Raw genomic sequence first — 24,365 nt, 5'->3', positions numbered from 1 at the left:
CAAGGTTTTACATTTTCAACCCAATTATCGTAGTAGTGTTTCCTCTGTAACTTCAAACCTTTAAGATGTAAACTCAACATTCATTCACTCCTGAGATGGCCAGACCATCAGATGAGCTACGTACCTTAACAAACCCTGGCATCACACATAAATGACCTCTAATAGTAAAATGCAGTAAATGATGCATTATGGTTAATTTCACATATATATCACTGTTGTGATTTATTACACAATAGAAATACTCACTTGTGGCTGTTGTGCATTGAATGGCTGCTGTCCCTCCGTGACGACCCCACGGTACTGCCCGGACAAACTCCGTGTGTGGGACTTCTTTGCTGAAGGGGGTGGAGGAAGCTGGCCCGCCGCGCCACTGACTTTACTGTAACATTGACAACATCACCTTACTGTAACACTGACATCACCTTACTGTAACACTGGCATCACTTTACTGTAACACTGACATCACCTTACTGTAACACTGACATCACCTTACTGTAACACTGACATCACCTTACTGTAACACTGACATCACCTTACTGTAACACTGACATCACCTTACTGTAACACTGACATCACCTTACTGTAACACTGACATCACCTTACTGTAACACTGACATCACCTTACAGTAACACTGACATCACCTTACTGTAACACTGACATACTGTAACACTGACATCACCTTACTGTAACACTGACATCACCTTACTGTAACACTGACATCACCTTACTGTAACACTGACATCACCTTACTGTAACACTGACATCACCTTACTGTAACACTGACATCACCTTACTGTAACACTGACATCACCTTACTGTAACACTGACATCACCTTACTGTAACACTGACATCACCTTACTGTAACACTGACATCACCTTACTGTAACACTGACATCACCTTACTGTAACACTGACATCACCTTACTGTAACACTGACATCACCTTACTGTAACACTGACATCACCTTACTGTAACACTGACATCACCTTACTGTAACACTGACATAATCACATTACTGTAACACTGACATCATCACCTTACTGTAACACTGACATCACCTTACTGTAACACTGACATCACCTTACTGTAACACTGACATCACCTTACTGTAACACTGACATCACCTTACAGTAACACTGACATCACCTTACTGTAACACTGACATCACCTTACAGTAACACTAACATCACCTTACTGTAACACTGACATCACATTAATGTAGCACTGACATCACCTTACTGTAGCACTGACATAAGCTTACTGTAACACTGACATCACCTTACTGTAACACTGACATCACCTTACTGTAACACTGACATCACCTTACTGTTTCATCACAAGTCTAACACTCAAACCTTCCTTGCAGTATTGATCATTGCATGATCAATCACGAACAATTACAAAGTCAAAGTCAATAGAAATCGTAAAATTATGATCTGAATGTTGAAAATTGTCTGTCAAACACTGGATGTTATTGTTGATTAAAATGTTTCTTGGCTAGTGTTGCCCTGACCTCCACTGTGGCTTACCACTCATTATTTTGACCTCCACTGTGGCTTACCACACGTTATTTGGATTTTATTGGAATTTCTAAGTAATAACACCATGCTAAGGACAAAGTGCATCTATATAAGTACAACAAAGGTAAATATATTTCAAGGCATTATCATTTACTGAAGCTCAAAGTCTGTTCAATTCAAGTGGCCAACATTCATGCAATGTATCCCAAGTGTAGTCAAGAAAAGTGAACAAAATACTAATTATCACACGCCAATTGAAACTGGTTACATAGGTAATATATATTGTAATGCTAACTTCAGAATAGTTAATATATGAATAGGTGAATAGAATCTGAAAACAATATTTCTAAAAGTGACCGAACTTTGGTCAAGTTCACCAGAAGCTGAAACAGAAAGATCAGTGTTTGGCAGGAAGTATTTCCACAAGAAAACATTATCCTTTCGCCAAGTAAAAATGTGAGAACACTGAAACCCTCACTCACCCATCTGCAGTGACCGGTCCACCCTCCTGGTCAGAGGCGGCTGAGGGCCATCTTCTCTCACCTGAAACACAACAAACCCGTTAGTTTACTGTACATCACCACAACACACGGACAGAAATATATTTTATCTCAAGTGTACATCAGGACTGACTGACTGAGTTTGGTTTTATGCCGCTTTTAGCAATATTCCAGCAACATCACGGCTGGGGACACCAGAAATGGGCTTCACACATTGTACCCATGTGGGGATTCAAACCCGGGTCTTCAGCGTGACAAGCCAACGCTTTAACCACTAGGCAACCCCATCGCCCCTACATCAGGACAATCCCAGTCATGTGAAATCTCAGTTTGCCAAGAATATTTTTTATCCATCTTGAAACTGATGGTAATTTTGAAAGTTTCCTCTTTCTCTTCCGTTTAGAGTATTATTGATATGGCTTTAAGGGTTTACATTTCTGGACTTAGGTAGCTCAAGGGTTAAACTCAAGTCATAGTCCATTTCCCTGGTATAGCCAGCTTACAATGAGCATTTCAACACATTACTTCCTTCTTGTTTTAAAATAGCAGCCAGCATTATGTCCATGAAATACATCAAGTACCCTTCTGTTACAATTTCATTACTTCCTAGACATGTAGATCTTAGTATCTTTGTCTTATCATACATATTTGCCATTTTGAATTTCAATGGAAACTTGTATATACTGAAACTGTTGAGTATGAAATTGCCTTATTTGTTAAAACATGCAGTTACATACATGATATGAACTTCTCATGTTGGCTAAACACTGCAAATAGCAGACAACTAGAGTAATCTCCCCTGAGCAAGTCCTGAGTCCCCATAATTCTGTTCAATACAATGCATAGTTTGGTATCACAAACAAATCTGCACATGTATCTTCTACTGTAAGACTATGTTTAACCATTCTGATGACAGAAAACAGAACATTGCTTGATATACAGGACACAAAACACCTGTATTACTAATAGAATACATAACACACACATCTATAAGATGTTATTATAACACATGCCTATTTTTTCATCACACAAATCTGACAACACAAAACATTGTACAACATATATCTGCATTTGGCCCTTCATAATAGTTATACTGAAATTAACCTGAATTATGTATTTTCAGAATGTTTTCAAATTGAACATCTATATAAAAACCAAAGTATACATACAGATTCTGTAACTTTATTTCAATTAAATTTTTGACACTTTTGATAAAACACAATCTATGTTATTTCACATTCCTAACTGAAAAGTTATTTGCATAAAATGTTGATTGCCTTAGGTATATTTTCAGACATAATTATGTCAATACATGTCTAGCACTTCATTGATGCTTACTAATGAACAAAACACACTGAACAATAAATACTGATGATAAGAAAGGAAAATGGGATATTACCTTGTTCGTTGACTTTCGTAAACTTTGGCAAAGCTATTTCTACACCTGTGAAAAAAAAAAAATTAATTGATGCAAGTTCAACAAAGATACACATTTTCAATGACATGAACACTGTATGATTCTGCATCAATAGATGTCCACCACAATCATCATCCCAAATTGAAAAATTGAGACAGTTGTTATTATATTAAGCTTCATCAATCAATGTCTACACTCTTCAAGTTCTGTCATCATCGTCATCATGATCGTTGCCGTGGTCATTGTCGTCGTCATCATCATCATCAATTGTTTCACCATTTCAGCATCTAATATCATCATTGATCATCTCCATTGTCATTGTCATCATTGTCATCATCATTGTTGTTGTCGTCATCATCATATGCATCACCATCATCATCAATTGTTTAACCATTTCAGCATCTAATATCATCATTGATCATCTCCATTGTCATTGTCATCATTGTCATCATCATCGTTATCATCATCATCATCATCATCATCATCACCATCACAATCATCCAAGAAGCGTCACCATCATGAAGCCCCATGACCACAGCAGCAGATATCAATCATTTAACCCAGCACTGCTTCAGCAACAGTACCCAGAAGAAGTCTTATTCCGCCCGATTCACTATTTTGGTCTAAATCATTTATCTCCTCATCAGTGGTACTTTGATTCACACAATTAGTTTTCAGCCCAGCAATATCTATAAGCTTCCTGATTTATCCCAATAATATCATCAGCCAACAAAGCGACGTAATAACTGACCCAGAAGCTCCAGCATCACAGTGACCCATGATATTATCAGCAGCATGACACAATGTCCACTAACCCCACACTGCCAACACACACACACACACACACACACACACACACACACACACACACACACAGCAGTACACACAATGTCCACTAACCCCACACTGCCAACACACACACACACACACACACACAGACAGAGCATCACAGTGACCCATGATATTATCAGCAGCATGACACAATGTCCACTAACCCCACACTGCCAAACACACACACACACACACACACACAGAGACAGAGCATCACCGTGACCCATGATATTATCAGCAGTATGACACAATGTCCACTAACCCCACACTGCCAAAACACACACACACACACACACACACCCCATCACCCATGATATTATCAGCAGGACCCATATCCACTATCAGCAGCATGACACAATGTCCACTAACCCCACACTGCACAAACTACACACACACACACACACACACACAGACAGAGCATCACCGTGACCCATGATATTATCAGCAGTATGACACAATGTCCACTAACCCCACACTGCCAACACACACACACACACACACACACACACAGCATCACCGTGACCCATATTATCAGCAGTATGACACAATGTCCACTAACCCCACACTGCCAAACACACACACACACACACACACATCACACACACACACACACACACACTGCCACACACACACACAGCACACACAGAGCATCACCGTGACCCATGATATTATCAGCAGTATGACACAATGTCCACTAACCCCACACTGCCAACACACACACACACACACACACACACACACACACACACAGACAGAGCATCACCGTGACCCATGATATTATCAGCAGCATGACACAATGTCCACTAACCCCACACTGCCAACACACACACACACACACACACAGAGCATCACCCACCCATGATATTATCAGCAGTATGACACAATGTCCACTAACCCCACACTGCCAACACACACAGCAGAAGGCGACAGCCTCACACAAAGGGACACCCACTTGCTCGATTCATAATCTCTTCTCTTACAGCAGACAGTGGAACTTTTTTATCTTAATTAAGCTATCATACAGATGGAGAAACAGTGACACATTTACGCAACCCACAGCCATACCATTGATTCAGTTACCGAGTCGAAATTAACTTCTGCATCTCAAGCAGTCTTGTAATGTGGAAGGATAAGGTTCTCCGTAAGCGTCAGTACAGAGGTATTATAAGGCATTGCTCCTCTGAGTGATCTGGAGCTTCTATCACATTATCACGATATAGATTCAGTCTAGTGCTGAATTTAGTTTGTAAAAAGGGAGCCTTGTCAGTTTGGATTTATATGTTCATAAAACTCTATACAAAGTACATGTGTAATAATGGTTTCATATATACAGACACTGATATAATACAAATATTGATGTTGATTTGGTGTTTTATGATGTCATAATCGTATTATGTATTGATTTAATAAATCTTACGTAAGAATACAGGATTTAAGGTAATGACATAATAGAGGTAAAAAGTCTTAGAAGAATTATCTTAGTTGATTTTATTTTTTACCTCACAGTCAAACAATATTTCAGGCCTAAACAAAAAAAGTGGTTCCGATTACCCGACCAAATCTTTAATTCTAGTGCCGACCCTATTTTTTTTAAGCGGTATGAATAAAATAATCTTTCAGATACCATTGTTTTTTCCTGCTACGGACATCAGGCATTCTGAGAGAGAAAGTCGACATGATGGCCGCAAGCTTGATTGAAAAAAACAATTACACATTGATAAATCTGTTATTAGTTTGTACTTTACTTCTAAAAAAATTGTAAAATAAGTTTAAAAATCCTACCTACCTACCCTAAATTTTAAAGAGGTGAAATCAGAACCACAACATTTTATTTGGCCCCATCTATATCACAGTAACCTGTAAACAAGTCTTGAGAAGAAAATCCAGTGATTGATATTACGAAAAAAAAACAACAGAGGTGTAGGGTGAAACAGTTAACACTGTCGACCAAGTCACTGACTGATTTACTGAGTTACCTCATATGACAAGCACAGGTTGCTGGAGACAAAAACCACAAGATCTGCCACTTTAACCTTTCAGGGATGACTGTCCAACTCAAGACTTAAACGCAGGGCTATGGTTTCTTGTTCAACGAGAGCCTGGCATCTTCACGTTATACATGCATAGGTTTGACTCATCGTGTATGTGAAATAAAGTACATTCAGTCAGACATAATATGAGGTATGTTGTTCCCTCTGACAATAAAGACAAAATTATTCATTTTGTCTCTTGCAAGAGATTTAGTGATTGACATGCTATTATAGAATTCAATCCAACGCTTATGAGAAAATTATACACAACAACCCCTTACCAAAATGTCAAGATGGGAGAATCATTGGAGAGATAGAGGTTCACTATTAATAGCTGATACATGAAACATTATTTAAGGACTAAACATTCACAACCAAATATTCACTTTATTACAGAACAATAAATCAGGAAGGACAGTGAGGGAGTGAGTACGGTTTGCAATCGCTTTTAGCAATATTCCAGCAACATTACGGCGAGGTGATGCCAGAAATGGACTTCACACATTGTACCCATGTGGGAATCGAACCCAGGCCTTTGAAGGTGTGACAAGCGAAGCTTTAACCACTAGGCTACTCCACCGCCCCTGACAGTCAAGAGGTCCTTGTCATAGCCTTGTCAAGGAAAGGACAGGTTTCACAAGATCTTAAGCTTAAATCTCATAACTCTAAAATTACCCAGGACAGACCATGTCTAACATTATATTAAAACATCATTCTTCCTGAAGTTTTTCCTATGTAGTGGGGTGCATCCTAATGCCAAAGCAAGTCATTGATTTCCTGCTTGAGACCTCCCTACACAAAAGGTGTAGATCATCTGGGTATATCCAACCTGCTGCTCTGACTGGATGGAAGTGCCTTGACAAGGAAGTAATGAATAGGATTAATTAATTCCACAACATAAACCAACATGTGCTTCAAAATGTTCAGTAATGTCTCATTTTCTACATCAATATTTCTGTCCCGAGGGTGACGTCATCAGTAGAATAAGAAGCTGTTTCCATGACAATATCTTGTGCAGACATGCAGGAACGGACATCACAAAGTGTTCACTTGAATAATGTGGAACTAGCGCTATATAAATATCCTTATTATCATTCATCTATATTATATAACCTACTAATAAATATTTTCAATTCATCAAAATATTTAACAAAATATATATAAATAAAAGTGGCTATAGTTTTATGCTGCTATTAGCAATCACATGGCAGGGAACTTCAGAAATGGGCTTCACGTATTGTACCCATGTGGGGATCGAACCTGGGTTTCATCATAAAGAGTGAAAGCTTTAACTGTTAAGCCACCCAACTGGCCCTTCACCTGTTAGAGAATTTGGAGAACACCTTGAGTTTTTTTCAAACAATGGTGATTAACCCATCACTTTATTTCATAGAAAATGAACCTGGCAGGTTAATCACTTTCCTTTGGAATCAAACTCAAGTGTAAAGAGCAATGCATCAACACTTTAACCACTAGGCTACCCACAGACAATAAACCTGAAACAATATGATATTGGATACATACAACTGAGTTGTATTATAGTACACATTAAAGAGAGTGAATGAGTGAGAGGTTTTACATCGCTTTTAGCAATATTCCAGCAACATCATGTCGGGGGGACACCAGAAATTGGCTTCACACATTGTACCCATAAGGGAATCCAACCCAGGTCTTCAGCATGATGAGCAGATGCTTTAACCACTAGGCTACCCCATCACCCCTAAACATTAATGAGTAGGTTTTTATGTCATGGGGTGGGAGCTAAATATAAGGAGGAAGTCAGCCAGAAGTGATGGAGGTAATTGACATTTACCATTATTGTGAAACCCATGAGCACAAGGCTTGAAACATTAGCAGCACAAAAACATGATTCAGACATATACTACTTCAAGAACACCCACAACTGAAGGCTGTGTGTTGCAATAACCACCAGCCAAGACAAATTTACCATAGGAAAAAAGAAAATATGTTCTTAATCTTCTTCAGCATGCAGACTGAAAGAGCAAAGAAATCCTCTCAAGACATTTGCTTATGAAGAATTATAGCATATATCATAAATACATTCTATTTACAATATTTTGCTTTCCTTTGGGATCAAACTCAAGTCTGAAGAGCAATTTGGTGTTCTTAATCTTCTTCAGCATGCATACCGATAGAGCAAACAAATCACCTCAAAACATTTGCTTATGAAAACTTACAGCTTATATCAAAAATACATTCTATTTACAATATTTTGCTCTTGTGATATGAATGACCTTAAACACTATCAATTTGCAAACAATAAATAATAACAGTTATCGTGAGAAGAGTCTTCTAGCATAAAACTGCAACTTTCTGTACACAACCTATTTGAGTCTACTGCATACAACTACACGACTAACATGATAAGGCAGAAGGAAAATGTCAACAAAAACGGAAATTCTCAGACATAAACTGCTCACAGGGTGCTGAAGAATTTCACGTCTCTTCTTTTAACAAGCCATGTATCAATTTCCATCTCTTGTGCCAAAATCACTATTTGTACAGACTTATCATAAGAATAACATGGTCCCACCTTCAGATATCCCTGTTGGCAGGTTTCAAAGCCCGCTCTTGCATTAGGCAAATCAGATATCCAACAAATGCTTTAGATAGCTTGACAGAACTTTAGAAAATTATCATGTATCAAGGGTGGAGTCCTTTACAGTAGTGGTGTTCCGATTAATTGAAATAATCGAAGATTGGTCGAAGTGACCAAACGACCAAGCAATCGATCACATTTTTCATAATCGAACACAAATGATTTTGGAACTGCTGTTTTAGTCTTTGAAACACTTGACGATGGAACATAACTTCGAAGTTGTCAGGGCCTGAAAACTTGTTTAATTCTTAGAAAACTCACTTCACTAACTGAAAAGTCATGACTGAATATTTCTTGAAGACTCCAGAAGGTTTATGTACATGATATATCAACATCACTTAAAGTAGCAAGGTGCATCATGTTATACATATCTGCAATAACAACCTGGATAGGAAAATCTGAAAATTGACGCTAACCAATTTTTATCTATGAAGCAATCATCAATTATGAGATTTCAACCAATTCCCAACACTACTTTACAGTAACTTTCTACTTAAATCTAGAACAATTCATGAAGTCAAACATTCTGAATTCTGAACTTCTGATGGAGGTACGTAAAGAACGTATTTAAATATTGATATGACACTGAATTTAACAGTCATGTAGAGTGAGCAGGACTAAAATGAGGTTATTCATGGAGCAAGTGAGAGAGTCAGTATGGTTTTATGGCACTTTTAGTTTTAGTAATATTCCAGCAATAACACAGCAGGGGACACCAGAAATGGGCTTCACACATTGCACCCATGTGGGGTATCGAACCCGGGTCTTCAGTGTGACGAGCAGATGCTTTAACCACTGGGCTACCCCACCACCCTGGGTTGTTCATGGAATAACGTACACCAAGCACTGATGCTTGTTGAGTGAGTTGCCTGATCTTGTAGAATCACACATCACTCTCAATCAGCCAAATTCATGGAATGGTCTGGGTGCCTGTAATTTTGTCAAGTGGCTGACTTCAGTATGTTTATTGGGTTTGCTTGCCTCTGTTCACATGGTAGTTAGGAAACATTTTTAGTTCATTTAAGAGATTCAACCAGCAAGAGCCAATCAAGCCAATCAAAATAAAATTCACAAATAAAGTATATATCTATTTGCATGTCTACTCTATCTTTGAAGGATAAAAATTCCAAGACAAAACAATAATCTTAAGCACACAGAAATCAAGTAACTTTTTAACATTAAAAACTGATCAAACAAATTGGCTCTAGCGAGAGAGAGAGAGAGAGAGAGAGAGAGAGAGTGAGTGAATATTGTTTAACGCTGTATCAGCACTTTTGCAGCTATTCACAATGTAGTAATAAAAAGAACATATTCTCCTCAGAAATTAATACTAAAGAGTGTTACCATCATAATACAACAACATCCTGTGTGAATGATAAATGGGGCGGGGAGGGGGTCCCTACATGTTATCACAATTCATACTTGCAGACTGTTAAGGTTAATTCCAATCCCTGCAATGTATTCAGACTTATCTAGTCTGTCCTAAAGCTTCAACCAAAGGCCATCATCAGAAGAAGCTGCATTAGTGCAGTTTCCATCACGAGACATCAAAGTGTGGAATTAGACTCTCTGCACTACATTCATAAATATACCCTGCGTCAGTTGCCATTCAAACTGAAGCTCATTGAAGACTTTCCACTTAACTAGCCAGAATAATGCTGACTTGACACAATGACGACGCATCAGGGTTGACGCCAGATTCCACATTTATCACTTCTCTACGAAACCGAGAGGACCATTTTCCCCATTATTTGAATGAAGCAGATAAAATGCATGGGGCCTGTATGTGATAAAAAATAGACACATCAAACAAGGACTGCCGTAATTACCTGAATAAGTGCGAGAGAAATTGAGTGCTTGCACCAATTCCTTGATTGTTTTTTTTCCAGATGCATGCCATTACGTCAACGTTTTTAATGTGGTCGTTGACAAGGGATCTCAACAAAATATATATTTGGGGCTAAAAATCTTCAATATCACTTTCAGAAATGTCAAGTCAAAGTTGAAACAACTAGCAACAACTGAGACAATCTCCAAAATGAATAATTTAAAAAAGAAAACAGCAAACGGCATTAGTAAACAAGGTGAAACTGTACGGTTTTCACAGAAAAACTTATCTTCAGCTTTGCTTTATAGAATCCAAATTCTTCAGAATTTGTAAACCATTCCACAACATAAAAAGGAGACAGTATACTATGTTCATAACGAACATGTATATATCGAACTGAGTGAGTGAGTGAGTATGGTTTTACGCCGCAATATTCCAGCAATATCTGGAACACCAGAAACAGGCTTTACACATTGTACCTATGTGGGGAATTGAACCCTGGTATTCGGCATGACAAGCGGACACTTTAACCACTAGGCTACCCCACCACCCTATCTATCCAACTGACAGATATTCAGATATAATGAATGTGTTGGGGGTTTCGGTCACTGGACGTATATTTTAGTCGAAAATGAACAACATTTACAACAAACTAAAATTAATGGTCCCTTTGGGTTCATTGCAACAGGATTTTACTGCATTAATTCATTGAGAATTATATGTGTGACAACACCTGAAATAATGACAGTAACTTGTGAAAATAACACTAACAGATTAGCTGAACTGGGTTCCAAACATCATAATGATTCAATATGTGAAGCCCATTTCTGGTACACTCCGCCATGGCATTGCTGGAATATTGCCAAAAGCAGCTTAAAACCATACTCACTCGCTCATTCATAATGATTCCACCAAAATTTGCATCACTTTCAAATTAAACACAAAGATACAAAGATATCTTCTCTGAAACAATACAAAACAAGTCAGGTGTGAATTCAAGCCAGGCAGGAACTTCAGAGCGTCATCTGGGCCAAGTTTTATGCAAGGCAGCGTTTATTGCAAGATTTACTGCCCCTCAATCAATGGGACACCGACCATAGGCTATCCGATCAGCAGCCTTTAAAATGGCATTTCTCTATGTGCCAGCACTGTTCAACTGATAACTCTTGAAACAGGATCTCATTTTTTTCCACGCAGGGAGTGGGCCAGCAAGCAGCCTGTTGATATTTTGACAATTGTGGCTAAATGTTATATCAACATGCAAGAAACAGGAGGATTAGGACTGAAACTCACAGCAACAGTGCAGCCCAGAAAACACCCAGGTATCTTGTTCAAGGATGCATTGTAAAGATGGATTTCTTGAACATCAACAATTCACAAGCCTAATAGCTGGCTAATTCCTGTCAGTGATAGACTCTCTATCTTTGTTGTGACTACAGAGGAAGTCTAGACAAATAAACAGTCTCTCAGTACAAACTCTTCCAGACGGCTTACTATTCAACCTCACTATTCAACGGCAATGGAGCCAGTATTTCCTCACCGATAGTTAACAACCATGTAGAGTATTCCATAACTATATCATGGCATAACCTCTAAACTGGACACCTTAACCCAATTTGTGATTAAGGATGTAAACAAAATCACCTTTGTGTTTATTTATACAGCAAAACCCTGAAAAACATGAAATAACATACACGCCTACATAACAATCTACACAAACATTTCCGTACTTTTTCACTGCGCTCATTTCAGGTCTATGACAGCTTCTCCACAACATTTGATACAAGGCTTTCAAATAAATAGAAATAGACATTTTCAGTGTAAACCAATTTGGAAATGGCATTTATTTGTGAATTTGTTTCCCGGAGTTAAAATCTACTGCGTCTAGTTCGTGAGTATGTTTTACTTCATCCGGAATTATCACAGCCGGGGCACTAGAAAAAAGCTTTTTCCACTAAGGGGATCAAACTCGAGTATTCAGGTGACAAGCAAACGCTTTAATCACGACACTACCCCACCACACTTCACCAATCAGGATAAAACCACTGCTACATAACAATCCTGCTTCACTGATAAACATCAATTTCATCAGATCTGGTTAAGTTCGATCCATTTCCATCAATTTTCTACATTGAGCCTGTTGGAGAAGACAGAGCCAACAAACGTTGCAGTTAAACACTCCCCCGGTTGCAACAGAGCACACAGCCCTTCGCCCCAGAGGGCAAGGGTCTTCATTCCCGAGTTAAGAACAGCTGATAGTTCTCATTATCAACATGATTAAGTTTACTGTCAAGGTGCATACAACTTCAGCACCATCCCACCTTCTTCATGAACATTTATTGTCTGGGGAAGCACAACCTGTTACGTTTGAACCGATATTTCCTGTACAGAAGTAAAAGGGGGAAATGAAGTGATACAGACAATCAATCACTAGGTTTTGACTGTCGATGTTATGGAGAGGCCACAGTGAGTTGGTGCCCATGTTGGTGGCATCCAGATGGTGGTGACGTCAATGCTGATGCTGTCAGATCAAGCTTGGATAATACACCACTTTACATGTTTTACAACTGATTGGTAGGCAATATTGACAAGATGTAAACAAGTCTGACATAATGACAAATGTAGACATACCCTGCTGAGGTGAGTAGAACTACACCTACAATCCTATATTACATCCATTTCTTACATTCTCAGAGCTACAGATAACTTTTTGGGTCATTGAGTTATGTACTCACTTGTGTTCATCTCAATTGGGTATCCTAAATTTCTTTTGAGAAACCAAATAAATTATACCCACCTCACTCAAACTCAATTGGGTATTCTGCTATTTTCCATTAATTGTTAAAATCTAATAAAGTTTAAATGTTATATATATTGGATCTGTAATATGAGAAATGATGAGAAAGACTGCAAGTTGCCAAGTTCATATGTTGAAATAGAACCTCTGAATATACCTCTGTTTTTATCTCTGCACCAGTACGCAAGCTATGATTAGACATTTTTGTGTGTACACATGTAAGATCAAATTTATTGAGTATTTACAAAAAGTCAAGCATACTTGTACACAATAGACTTAATAAGAATTGAGTTTTCACATAAATATTTGCTTATCTGTACCTCTGATTCTTATCCTGCATCTATATATGTTACAAACAATGCTACATTCCTATAATGCACTACATGCTGCAATCCTATGTTACATCCAATGCTACATTCCTATATAACACACCTCAATGTTACATCCCTATATTACACCTCAATGTTACATCCCTATATTACATCCATGCGCTATATCCTTTGATTGCATCTATGATACATCTCCATAATACATCCAAGTGCCACATTCCTATATCACACCCAGACACTACATCCTATGGACATACCAATACATCCCCATGATATATTATTCAGATACATGCCCTTGATACTCTCTACCTGTGAAGGTCCGGGTTAGAATATTGATCTTCAGTTACCCATGCTTGTCGTAAGAGGTGACTAACAGGATCAGGTGGTCAGTCTCGCTGACTTGGTTGACACATGTCATCGGTTCCCAATTGCGCAGATCGATGCTCATGCTGTTGATCACTGGATTGTCTGGTTCAGACTCGATTATTTACAGACTGCCCCCATATAGCTGGAATATTGCTGAGTGCAGTGTAAAACTAAACTCACTCACTCACTCCTTGATACACTCCTTTGATACATTCCCATGATACATTATTTGGATACATCATTGATAAATCCCTATGATAAATCCTTATGATAAATCTCTACAATACATTCCCATACATTCCTTTGATACATGCCAATGATACCACTCCCAAGTAGACATTCCTATGAAGCATCCCAACAATACATCTGATACATTCCTACAAGTCAGTGTAATACATGCTTTCATCTTTTCCTTCAAGAAGAGCCAGCATATGGTTACCAACACATATGGTTACCAACACACCAGCCCTGTTGTCAGCCTGCTGTTGATGATGTTCAACTTGTCTACCCCTAGGTCGATCCTTTCACCTGTACACAGGAACCCATCAATCATCCAGCTGTCAGTCAAGTGGCTGCTGTAGGCACACTTCACAGCCACACTTACAAACTAGGCTTTCTAATACACCTGTGCTAGGAACTAACTAGTCACAAGTCATTAAGAATGATGAGTACAGAAAAACAAACTCCAACCAGTCTTCTAGACTAACGCTTAGTCTCTGAATATATATAATTTTGATTGTAACAAATAAACCCATTGAAATTGAAAAGGAGCCCATTGACACCAGAGATTCAGAACCTGGAGAAATCTAGACTTAATGTAAGGCTTTAGCATTGCTGGGAGGGCTAAGCAGTAGGAAAATAATATGGTTCAGGGACTGTGAGACAGATTACCAGTCTTCTGGTTACCCTTTCCATTGAAAATTTTACTCCACACAATATCACTATTAAAATCTAAGTACAGTAAAATCATTTAAGAGTTATGTTCAAACAGTCCAATGTTCATCCATTCCTTGTTCATCCATTCCTTGTTCAAGACTAATGTTTCCATATGTCACAAGCAGGGGCTACAGATCAGCTTTTTACAAAAGTGTGCCTTGGAGGATTTACAGCTCATTTCTACATCCGAGATGTAATACACACATTATTAATAAATTTTACAACCAGTCTCTTCCTTTATTACCTACTTCAAAACTTGAACTTTGAACAAGGATTTCTTGTTTAAAAAAACAGGTAGAGATTTCATGGGGGCTGTTACCATGCCTTTCAAAGTCTGTTAACGATCAAGAAAAGAACCTGAAACTTGAACACCCTGAAGCAGTAAACTTTGTATAGCAAAGGGAGACAACTCTTTTGGTAGGTCTTGACTACTGTTCACCAGGCAGCAGATCTAATAAGCTGGCTGTGTGATCGTCAGGCTAAGTTACACAGTGACTGAATGTGTATACTTCAGTTAGATCAAAGCAAACTGTAAATGATCAAGTCTGGACCAGGGAAACCAGAGACTGACAGCATGTGCAACAGTCTACTGGGGTATACATGGATCTCACAACAAGTCACAGGTCAGACGACAGATCCAACGTTGCCTAGGGACCTATTCAGGGAGATGTACCACTGGTCTTATCTTACCTCACACATAAATGTCGCTTTCTGATTGGCTGAGCGCTCTTCTATTATTTTCAATGTACCCCACTTACAAGTGAGTAACACTTCAATGTACCCCGCTGTCAATGGCAACTCATTCTGTACTTCGTGGCAGTAATTCTTTATCTCGAATGCAAATCGATGGAAGGGAGATAACTCTAAATCAGTTTTTCTTGTCAGCAAAATCTAGCGATGGCTACAAAAAGATTTGTACCCGTGCTTCAAACAATTTACATTAACATTAAGGTGTTCGGTAAGATAAATAGGTTGTTGACTGGTCCCTCGGGGCCCATGGGTTGATGTACCCTCAGGCTCAGGATACATAAACAAACATCGAGGGTACATCAACCCATGCCCCCCTCGAGACCAGTGAACAACTTATAATGTCCAAGTTGTCCAGAACTCATGGTGACCTTGTCATCAGGCCTGACCTGTCATAATATAACCACATGTGATTGAAGAGTCATCTGCAGTCTGTGCCAAAACATTTGAGTCTACTGGTCTAAATCTGTCTCTTGGCTTCATTTTCAAGGGATCTCATCTTTACTGTATAAACTCTTAACATCATATCTTATAAAAATAACTTTTTTACTCAGCTTTAGACTTGTGGCTAAAGTCAGACTCTCATATTTTCACTATTCCAAGGGCTAATGTGTCTAGCCCTGATATTCTCACATTTGGTCTGCACAAAGGTCAGCAACACAGATACTCTTGACTGATGTATCCTGGTAATCTTCAAAAACTTATATCCTTCTAACAATCAATAGCAAATCTAAGTAATAAAGGTAAACAAATATGTAATAGGATTTATATTATTTCCTATTAACCTTTAAACTAGCCTTCAGCCCCACCTATTCATAACACTCACACTGCATACACAACAGTACAGCAGCAGGTTACAGACAACCAGGGAGCCCCACCTAGTCGTGACACTCACACTGCATACACAACAGTACAGCAGCAGGTTACAGACCACCAGGGAGCCCCACCTATTCATAACACTCACACTGCATACACAACAGTACAGCAGCAGGTTACAGACAACCAGGGAGCCCCACCTAGTCGTGACACTCACACTGCATACACAACAGTACAGCAGCAGGTTACAGACCACCAGGGAGCCCCACCTAGTCGTGACACTCAAACTGCATACACAACAGTACAGGGAGCCCCACCTAGTCTTGACACTCACACTGCATACACAACAGTACAGCAGCAGGCTACAGACCACCAGGGGCCCCCACACCTAGTCATGACACTCACACTGCATACACAACAGTACAGCAGCAGGTTACAGACCACCAGGGAGCCCCACCTAGTCATGACACTCACACTGCATACACAACAGTACAGCAGCAGGTTACAGACCACCAGGGAGCCCCACCAGTCATGACACTCACACTGCATACACAACAGTACAGTAGCAGGTTACAGACCACCAGGGAGCCCCACCACCTAGTCAGGACACTCAAACTGCATACACAACAGTACAGGGAGCCCCACCTAGTCTTGACACTCACACTGCATACACAACAGTACAGCAGCAGGTTACAGATCACCAGGGGGCCCCACCTAGTCGTGACACTCACACTGCATACACAACAGTACAGCAGCAGGTTACAGACCTCCAGGGAGCCCCACCTAGTCATGACACTCACACTGCATACACAACAGTACAGTAGCAGGTTACAGACCACCAGGGAGCCCCACCGTCATGACACTCACACTGCATACACAACAGTACAGCAGCAGGTTACAGACCACCAGGGAGCCCCACCTAGTCATGACACTCACACTGCATACACAACAGTACAGCAGCAGGTTACAGACCTCCAGGGAGCCCCACCATCATGACACTCACACTGCATACACAACAGTACAGCAGCAGGTTACAGACCACCAGGGAGCCCCACCTAGTCATGACACTCACACTGCATACACAACAGTACAGTAGCAGGTTACAGACCACCAGGGAGCCCCACCTAGTCATGACACTCAAACTGCATACACAACAGTACAGGGAGCCCCACCTAGTCATGACACTCACACTGCATACACAACAGTACAGCAGCAGGTTACAGACCACCAGGGAGCCCCACCTAGTCTTGACACTCACACTGCATACACAACAGTACAGCAGCAGGCTACAGACCTCCAGGAAGCCCCACCTAGTCTTGACACTCACACTGTATACACAACAGTACAGCAGCAGGTTACAGACCACCAGGGAGCCCCACCTAGTCGTGACACTCAAACTGCATACACAACAGTACAGCAGCAGGTTACAGATCACCAGGGAGCCCCACCTAGTCGTGACACTCACACTGCATACACAACTGTACAGCAGCAGGTTACAGACCACCAGGGAGCCCCACCTAGTCATGACACTCACACTGCATACACAACAAAACAGCAGCAGGTTACAGACCACCAGGGAGCCCCACCTAGTCGTGACACTCAAACTGCATACACAACAGTACAGCAGCAGGTTACAGACCACCAGGGAGCCCCACCTAGTCGTGACACTCACACTGCAAACACAACAGTACAGCAGCAGGTTACAGACAACCAGGGAGCCCCACCTAGTTGACACTGACACTCACACACAGCAGTACAATAGTACAGGGACCACCAGGGAGCCCCACCTAGTCATGACACTCACACTGCATACACAACAGTACAGCAGCAGGTTACAGACCACCAGGGAGCCCCACCTAGTCATGACACTCATACAAACTGCATACAGCAGGTTACAGACCAGGGAGCCCCACCTAGTCGTGACACTCACACTGCATACACAACTGTACAGCAGCAGGTTACAGACCACCAGGGAGCCCCACCTAGTCATGACACTCACACTGCACTGCATACACAACAGACCACCAGGGAGCCCCACCTAGTCATGACACTCACACTGCATACACAACAGTACAGCAGCAGGTTACAGACCACCAGGGAGCCCCACCTAGTCATGACACTCACACTGCATACACAACAGTACAGCAGCAGGTTACAGACCACCAGGGAGCCCCACCTAGTCGTGACACTCACACTGCATACACAACAGTACGGCAGCAGGTTACAGATCACCAGGGAGCCCCACCTAGTCGTGACACTCACACTGCATACAAAACAGTAAAGCAGCAGGTTACAGACCACCAGGGAGCCCCACCTAGTGGTGACACTCACACTGCATACACAACAGTACAGCAGCAGGTTACAGACCTCCAGGGAGCCCCACCTAGTCATGACACTCACACTGCATACACAACAGTACAGGGAGCCCCACCTAGTCTTGACACTCACACTGCATACACAACAGTACAGCAGCAGGTTACAGACCACCAGGGAGCCCCACCTAGTCGTGACACTCAAACTGCATACACAACAGTACAGCAGCAGGTTACAGACCACCAGGGAGCCCCACCTAGTCGTGACACTCACACTGCATACACAACAGTACAGCAGCAGGTTACAGACAAGGTCTGCTTCAGAAGGTCAGCTCCACGATGAAACTTCAAGTGTCCTTCACAACCAGGTGATGGAGATGATAGCCAGCAAAAAACAATCAACATCCTCACAATGAGATCAACTCGCCTGATGTATACCTTTAACACTGCATGTTTAAGATTGAGAAGATTACTCTTACATGTAGGAAGTGCCTCAGTGTGTCCTGACTTAAGCTCATTACAAAACTAATATCCATGTGGCTTTTCACTCTGCTGCAGATCCATGGATGTGAAAGTTTTATCCTTCATCTCCATGGATGAGAGTTTTTCCCATCCACAAGCTGCAGATACATACAAAGTTCAGGATGTGTGCAAGGTAACTATGGCTTGCAAGAAGACATATCTCTAGCTTTAATACAGCTGGTATACATTTTTCTACAGACGGTTTCAGATGATGTAATTCCTGGTAGAAAGGTGTTTTCCTAATGCACATGATGTTATTACAAGAATCTTAAGTTTGATTAACATAAATAAACTGTGTCCCTTTTCAATATTAACCACCATTTTCCTGGTGTCATCCTAATGCACATTTCATTACAAGAATCTGAAATTTGATGAACAAAAATAAACTGTGTGCTTTTTCACTACCACCACCAATCTCTTTACACATACATGTGGTCTGAACCCATTTTTAATGAATAAATGAACAGCAACAAAGTGTAGCTTACTCTTATATCACATTACATGAAATGTGAAGTCCCTATTGATATGGTGTGTTGTGTAACGCCTCATATACCATTATAACAGTTGTATGACGTCAGTCTATAAATAATTAAAATCTGTACCAGACAATCCAGTGATTAATATTCAAGAATCAAATCATGCAATTTGGATATGGTGATATAAAGTCAGCCAAGTCACCAAGCCAGACTGTCCCATCCATTCTACTCTTCTTACGACAAGAATATGTTGCTCGGCACCCACATTCTGACCTGGAATGCCCACAGTTTGTCTGCACTTAACTGTTCCATTCCAAGGAACTAGCAAGGATAAATTTGTGATGTCATCACATCATGGATTCTCTGACAAGCATCATGTTACAGACACCTACAGAATGTGTGAAGTATGTGAAATCTCTACTGAAGACCTGAGACCACGCTACAGGTCAATCACTTACCATGCTAACACCATGACAGACTAATACTATACTACTCAAAATATGTAAAGAACACCCACAGACGAAAGGCATCGTCTTCCTATACCCATAAACCATAGTAACTATAGTCATATGAGTGAGTGAGTGTGTTCAGGTTAACGAGTATATCAGTTTTCCAGTTATATCACAGCATGTCCCCCTAATGTAGGAAGGAAGCCCACAGTGATGCTGGTCTCATATGTTTCTCCATCAAGGTGAAACCCATGAGCCCCTTGGCAAATAAGGTCGGTGGGGTAGCCGAGTGGTTAAAGCGTTCGCTCGTCACACCGAAGACCTGGGTTCGATTCCCCACATGGGTACAATGTGTGAAGCCCATTTCTGGTGTCCCCCGACATGATATTGCTGGAATATTGCTAAAAGCGGCGTAAAACTAAACTCACTCACTCACCATTGGCAAATATAGAAACATTATCAGGACAAACTGGTATTCAAAACCAATAACCATACATTTCTGTCAGGGATGGTGGTGTAGCCTAGTGGTTAAAGTGTTCCCTCGCCACGCCTAAGTCCAGGGTTCGATTCCGCACATGGGTACAGTGTGTGAAGCCCATTTCTGGTGTCCCCTGCTGTGTTATTGGTGGAACATTGCTAAAAGCGGCGTAAAACTAAACTCACTCACTCACTCATTTCTGTCACGTCCAGTGGGTACAACTGCATATCAGCCAGCTATGACAAAAATTGTAGCTCTCAACTTGTTTCAAGGAGAATATAATGGAAGAATGAAAAAATGAAAGAAAATCAATTGGAATTGCTTTATATACAAAACTTCAAAATTGGTTTCGGAAAATCCATCAACTATTGATGACGCTGTGGTCCAAAGGTGCCAGCGTGGTCCCCTGATTCACATATCACTTGCTTTTCTAGTAAGCATGAATTACTAGTGACATATAGCCTCCAAATCAGCCCCATGACAGCCATAGCTGGCAAAATAAATGTACATCATCTCCCTGATCAGAGGCATACACAACATTATCCATCAGTGGATATATGAGCACTAAACGAACATAACCACTTATAGATATAGGAACTGGTACTTATAATAAAAATACATGCATAATCAGAAAAAGTAACCCCTCCTGCTCTAGAGTTACTTCAACTAGCACAAGCAGGCAGGTTGTTGTTTTGGAGTTATCAACACTGACAGTGCAGTGTCTGAAATGAAGCTTACAGAGTGTTGGGCCTGGATCCACAAAGCGATCATAGTGGTAATATTACTGTAACTCCCATACCTTAACATAGATTTACGCCAGTCGTAGTACTAAGACTGCTTTGTCAAACTGGGTCCTGGGTGTCGTTGGACAAAGCGATCTTCCTGCTAAGGTGGTCGTAACTCCAATTCTCTAACATAGACTTATGAGAGTCGAGTGCTAAGACTGCTTTGGGAAACTGGGTCATGCCATAACCCCCCTGTACTACAGTTCAAGGTTACTACCATTAAATGTTCTACAACTATAGGAGCAAACCCTCAAGGTCCCAGGACCACACCTATCTAGATCATGGCCATGTCTTTCTAGTCAATCAAGTGGGACAAATCATCTTCCTGGAGTTAACTGACTTTAACGGTCCAGTTTCCACCCTTACCATTCTAGGCTGGGTTAACATATTTTCTTAAGTGTAGTCAGTTCTGGCTTGGCTGACAAGTCTATGTATAGTCCAGTCAAAACCACACAATGAAATCAGCATGAATTATCCAGACAAAAATAACTATTAATTGGATACCAGTCCAAAATATTTACAGGTAATGTCATTACCTACTGAACCAGACGGCCATGTCAACAGAATATTTCTACATGAGTAAGGGATGAATTCGAGAAAAAGCCTGAAAATGATTCTGAAAATGAGACTTCCATCAATACAGTACAACAGGGCCATTACCATCACCAGCAAACTGCAAAAAACCACCTTCCAACACAGTTGGACCTTAATCACACTAAATTCAAACTATGGCAAAGTAATCTAACTTAAACCAGCTTCTAAAAGTACAAATTGGTCAGTAAGCATGGGCAGTATTCATAAGATCCGAATTCAAACTGGTTAATAGCAATCAATTTCAGAACTGGACTTGAGTTAACGTAATCACTCTGATCTGACCTTGTCTTGGCTGTAAACCTCAAATACATATGGGCTGATCTGCGTGGAGTTTGTTGGCTGTGGTAAACATAAATTCAAACTATGGCAAAGTAATCTAACTTAAACCAGCTTCTAAAAGTACAAATTGGTCAGTAAGCATGGGCAGTATTCATAAGATGCGAATTCAAACTGGTTAATAGCAATCAATTTCAGAACTGGACTTGAGTTAACGTCTGACAGGCTTCCCAAGGGTACAATAAGACTTTCACTTATGTCCAGGATTACACTCTGATCTGACCTTGTCTTGGCTGTAAACCTCAAATACATATGGGCTGATCTGCTGTGGTAAAATAACAATGTAAAAATGGAATCATTAACACTTTAATGCTGCATCATGGCAATCGCATGAAAAACTGTAGAAAAGAACAGCAATGCACAATCCTTAACCATGGCTTTCCCAATCCAATATTACTCTTATCCAGTGTCTCAATCAATGTCAATACACCTTGTGGTCTGCCCCATCCCAACATATCTCATTCAGAGTCTCAGCCCTTGCCTTATCATGCCTCCCTCTACATGTCTCCACCATTGTCAATACCTACTTGTGATCTGCCCCCACTTCTACAGACTCTAGGGTCCAGGGCCCCGTTTCACAAAGCTTCCGTAACCCTAAGATGACTTACAACAGTCGTAGCGCTACGAGAGCTTTGTGAAACGGGGCCCTGATCATTATCTTGCCTCACACATAAATGTTGTTTTCTGATTGGCTGAGCGCTCTTCTATTATTTCTAATGTACCCCACTTCCAAGTGAGTAACATTTTCTATGTACCCGACTGGTAATGCCGAACTCATTTGGTACTTCGCAGTAGTAATTCTTTATATCGAGTAACACTGAATCATGTATGATGTACGGAAATTACCAATGTTTTGCGAATGCAAATGGATGGAAGGTAGATAACTCTAAATTTGTTTTTCTTGTCTTGTCGTCTGGTACTCCATACTATGATCCAATACCTGTGCTTCAAACAGTTCCAAATTACCATTGAGGTGTTCGGTAAAATAAATACGTTGTTCACTGGTCTCTCGGTGCCCATGAGTTGATGTACCATCGATGTTTCTTCATGTTCCCTGAGCCCGAAAGGTGAGGGGAACATAAAGAAAAATTGATGCCAGATGGTACATCAACCCATGGGCCCCGAGGGACCAGTGAACAACTTATAATGTACCACCCTAGTGTGGTCTGTCCCACACCCTACATGTGGTCTAAGTCTATGCCCCACTGTGATCCACCTCACCAACACGTCCATGTTGCGATAATCACAATGTTGTGTCTCTGTATGCAGCTGGGGTTCACACGTGTGGTTCATCTCAAGGCACACCATTAATCAAACCAATGAGGTTATGAAAGTAATAGCAACACATTAATATATTTTAGGTAGAAAATAACGTAAACAAAAGCTGTTTATCATAACACTGTGGTCACATAGCAAAAACAGGAGAAAAAGTTGAACCACAGGAGTCCCCCGTGTGTTTCGTGTTTCAGTAATGTGTGCTTTGTTCCTTGTAAGCATGCAACATTACGCTGATGGAGTGTTGGTGGAGTGTTGAAAGGGAGGGTAGAGGGGAGTATTAATAACTGAAATTTTATCTAACATAAAAAAACAAGAATGCATTTTTGAGTGAGAGATTGAAAGAGCCAGTCTTATTTTAGAAAACAGTCATCAATAGGGAGACAGTTTTTGTAATGC

General features: G+C 40.5%; 1 protein-coding gene across 9 annotated transcripts in view; it reads right to left on the bottom strand.

Annotated features, from left to right (window-relative positions):
* LOC124263350 (ralBP1-associated Eps domain-containing protein 1-like) overlaps positions 1-24,365 on the bottom strand; it is a 100,261-nt gene that overhangs the window by 27,994 nt on the left and 47,902 nt on the right. For all 9 annotated transcript variants that reach the window (XM_046697929.1, XM_046697931.1, XM_046697933.1 and 6 more), the window contains exons 3-5: positions 3,422-3,466; positions 2,005-2,065; positions 247-379 (exon numbers count right to left, since the gene is read on the bottom strand). In XM_046697929.1, coding sequence (XP_046553885.1) covers positions 247-379; positions 2,005-2,065; positions 3,422-3,466 — 239 coding nt within the window. The remainder of the gene's footprint in view (positions 1-246; positions 380-2,004; positions 2,066-3,421; positions 3,467-24,365) is intronic.

This window comes from Haliotis rubra, unplaced genomic scaffold, assembly GCF_003918875.1.
Source record: "Haliotis rubra isolate DU_JTF1 unplaced genomic scaffold, ASM391887v1 Scf88, whole genome shotgun sequence".
Classification (NCBI taxonomy): domain Eukaryota; kingdom Metazoa; phylum Mollusca; class Gastropoda; order Lepetellida; family Haliotidae; genus Haliotis; species Haliotis rubra.
Note: the sequence above shows the minus strand (reverse complement) of the source record. Positions and strands in the feature narration are given on the sequence as shown.